The sequence below is a fragment of the Mustela lutreola genome, chromosome 10 (assembly GCF_030435805.1).
Source record: "Mustela lutreola isolate mMusLut2 chromosome 10, mMusLut2.pri, whole genome shotgun sequence".
NCBI classification, from domain to species: Eukaryota; Metazoa; Chordata; class Mammalia; order Carnivora; family Mustelidae; genus Mustela; species Mustela lutreola.
This window is the reverse complement of record NC_081299.1, coordinates 19,185,205-19,188,531: the sequence shown is the minus strand read 5'-3', so window position 1 is coordinate 19,188,531 and position 3,327 is coordinate 19,185,205. Positions and strand designations below refer to the sequence as shown.

Here is a 3,327-nt window from a genome sequence, read left to right as displayed (position 1 = left end):
CTGAGTAGGAGAGCATTTCAAGAGAATGTTAGTGAGTCAGTTAGGAGGTGCTTTCATGGAAGGGGACAGTAAGGATAAGTAGTTCTCTGAGGCCCATGATCTGGGAACATGGCACATTGTTTCAAGCAGGCTCCATGCTGGACTTGAACTCATGACCCTGAATGAGATCAAGACCTGAGTCAAAATCAAGAGTCGGATGCTTAATCCACTGAGCTACCCAGGTATCCCAGGACACAGCATGCTTTTACAAAAGCAAATGGAATAGTGGGCTAAAAACTTGCTGCCTCAGGGCCATTTTTTGTTTGTTCTGCATTCAGGTATCCAATCTGTTTCCAAAACATTTACTGTCTATTCTGCTAAACACGTTAGTTAACTCCCAGCGGGCAGTGACCAGGCCTACAAAGCCTAGTTCACACATTACCATAACTGATGGGAAAGTTGGGTGGGGGGTGACAAGAGAATGAAAGCCACTCTTCCCTGCGTCCCAGACCAGCTTGAAGACTCACAGTGAATGCCCAGGAGCAGGGAGAGATTGGGGTCATGGCCCTGGGCCCTCTGGGTCACAATGCTACAGACAGCCTGCAGATCTTGAAGGCAACTGGCCAACTCGTGGTGCAGCTCAAATGCCAGCTGGGCTGTGTCTGGTGAAGACGGGGACCCTGGTTGGGCCTGGCGCAGGTGTTCCTGGAGTGTCAGATTCTTCTCAATCAGGTCCTGGTTCTGCACTGAAAGCTGAGCAGATAGATGGGCAAACATGTTAAACCACGCCCAGGGCAGGGCAGAATATCTGTACCTGTGTGTGGCTATGTATGAGTCACAGGTGATACCCCCTCCTAAACCCCTACCAACAGGCTTAGCACTCCCCCAATCCCAAAATTGGGCCTAAATTCTCCCGCAGGTAGGTCGGGCCTGTAGGGTTCCAGCACTGGAGAGGAAACCACTCCTCAGCAGACTCTGAGTCACCAGCCTCCAGGTTTCTGTTCAGGAACCAGAGAAGATACTCCCGCCCCTCGGAACTCTATCTGAAGCCAGTCCCTCAGCCAACTCTGTTAACCAGGCTATTAGAGAAGGCTTAACGTGAACTGTGAAATCTGAGGAGACACTGGTTTCAATCTCTCCCTGCCACCCTGACAAAAGTGGCCACCGGCCAGCCTGATCAGAGTGTGTGAGAGGAATAAAGGGGGCAAGAAAGACAACAATACAGCTAGCAGCCAGCCACTGGGTGGGGGTTGGAGAAACCAGAAAGCTGGAGAACACAGTGCTAGAAGTGTCCTGCCTGCCTTTTCACACCTTCACCTCAGTAGAGTCAGGCTTCTCTATAAAGACCAGCTACTCATGTATGTCCAGGTCTCCTTCCCTCCCTCTCCCTTAACACCTTGAGCCATTCTCCCCTCCCTACCTCTATTCTGATTTAAAGACACTGAATACAATTCCTTCTCCAGTCCCAGCCCTTCACCCTCACTGGGCCATGTGACAATCCCAGCTGGGAGATTCCTTTGTAGGTCAGTGAACTTGGTCACCCCTTGCTGACAGCTCTGTTTATTCCATGAGGACACCAAGCTCTCAGTCTTCTTGAACCCTTCCCCGCCAACCCCACAAACCTGGGGCTACAGAAAGACAAAGGGAGAGAGACAGACTTCTCACATCCAAAAAGCATTCCTGGGTAATTATGGCCATTCTAAGATGAGATTAATATTAATATTATTATTAATATTCCCTTAATATAAAGGATAGTGCAATGTCCCTTCCCATTCTTCTGCCAAAAACCTCAGGAGGGACTGTCAGACATGAGGGCTCTTGTGAAAGTAGGGATGGGGGGCTGGTTCACAGAGCAATCAGGATCGTGGAGGCAGTACCCAGCAGCGAAGCTGATGCCGCTCACCTCCTTCACCGCTGTGCGTAGCTGCTGCAGAGCTGTCTCCCTCCGCTGGGCCTCCTCTTTCAGGGCCTGGCTTGTTCCTTCTTCCTGAGCCACTTCTTGCTCTAGGGTCTGAATGGTAGGATTACACAGGAGTAGCAGCAAATCTGGTTCAGACGGTATCACCTCTGGCCTGGACTACACAGTAAAGCCCCACCCCACCATAAACACACACACATACACACACACACACTGCTGGGAGACGACCTTAGAATGGCCCTGATTTGCTACTTCCCTTTGAAACCCTCCTGTAGTCGCTGACCATGAACTCACTAGAGGCCTGCTTCTCAGCAAGGCATTCCAGGCCAGTTTGGCCCTTAACCTTCTTTTTTAGCCGTATCTCTTTCTACCTTCCCCACAGCCTCCACTCCAGTCACATCAAATGACTGGAAGCCTTCATTCCCAAAGGCTCCAGTTCCAATGCTGTTGTGTACTCTCCTTCCCCTTTGCGCAGGCTACTCTTCCCTGCCTGTCACCCAGGAAATCTTCAAGGCCCAGATCTGCAAATCAGATCCTCCTCCCTGCTACTCATACCTCTGTCATGGTTCTTTTGTACATTCGCTGGCTGTGCATGTGATTCCAACCCACCCCCATAACTTTCTTTCTTTTTTTTTTTTTAAGATTTTATTTATTTATTGGACAGAGAGATCACAAGTAGGCAGAGAGGTAGGCAGAGAGAGAGAGGAGGGAAGCAGGCTCCCCGCTGAGCAGAGAGCCCGATGCGGGGCTTGATCCCAGCACCCTGGGATCATGACCTGAGCAGAAGGCAGAGGCTTTAACCTACTGAGCCACCCAGGCGCCCTGTCCCCATAACTTTCTTGAGGGCAGGAAATATCCATTCAGTTCAGCTCAGTATTTACTGAGCAGTTATTGTGACACTCACTGAGGATACAAACAATACCTGTCTTTGAGGAGCTCATAGCCAAAGCCCTTGAGAATACTGTATACTACATGCTTCTGACAGAGATAAAGGGAAGGAGAGCGCTCCCACAGGCACCTAATCTAGTTGGGAGGGAGGGAGGGAGGAAGAGAGTGTGTTTGTGTAGGGATGTTCAGGGTCAGGGAGAGGGAGGTATTTATGTTTGCTATTTTTTTGCCTTTCATTCTATTCATTCCAATCCCCTCCCCCAATTTTGAAACTTATTTGAATCAAGTATTTAAAAGTTTTCTGAATTTTCAATTTTGTATTAATAAAAAAATGTAACTGCCAAAGAACATCTCATCGCCATGAAATACCCTAGGCAGCCATTTTGAATCTATCCAATTCCAGCAAATTCACCTGATAAACCCTAATTTGCCTGAGGAATTTCACCATGGGTAAATGTACCACTTAAGTGTTGGGCTTTTTCAACCTTTGTGGAACCTGTGGGTTCCAGGAAATGTATCTGAGATCCATTAGAAACTCTACC

General features: G+C 48.8%; 1 protein-coding gene across 5 annotated transcripts in view; it reads right to left on the bottom strand.

Annotated features, from left to right (window-relative positions):
* The window catches only part of CEP85 (centrosomal protein 85), a 34,585-nt gene that overhangs the window by 4,436 nt on the left and 26,822 nt on the right, over nt 1-3,327 (bottom strand). For all 5 annotated transcript variants that reach the window (XM_059135498.1, XM_059135500.1, XM_059135502.1 and 2 more), the window contains 2 exons: nt 1,883-1,990; nt 507-732 (listed from right to left, as the gene is read on the bottom strand). In XM_059135498.1, the coding sequence (XP_058991481.1) occupies nt 507-732; nt 1,883-1,990 (334 nt within the window). The remainder of the gene's footprint in view (nt 1-506; nt 733-1,882; nt 1,991-3,327) is intronic.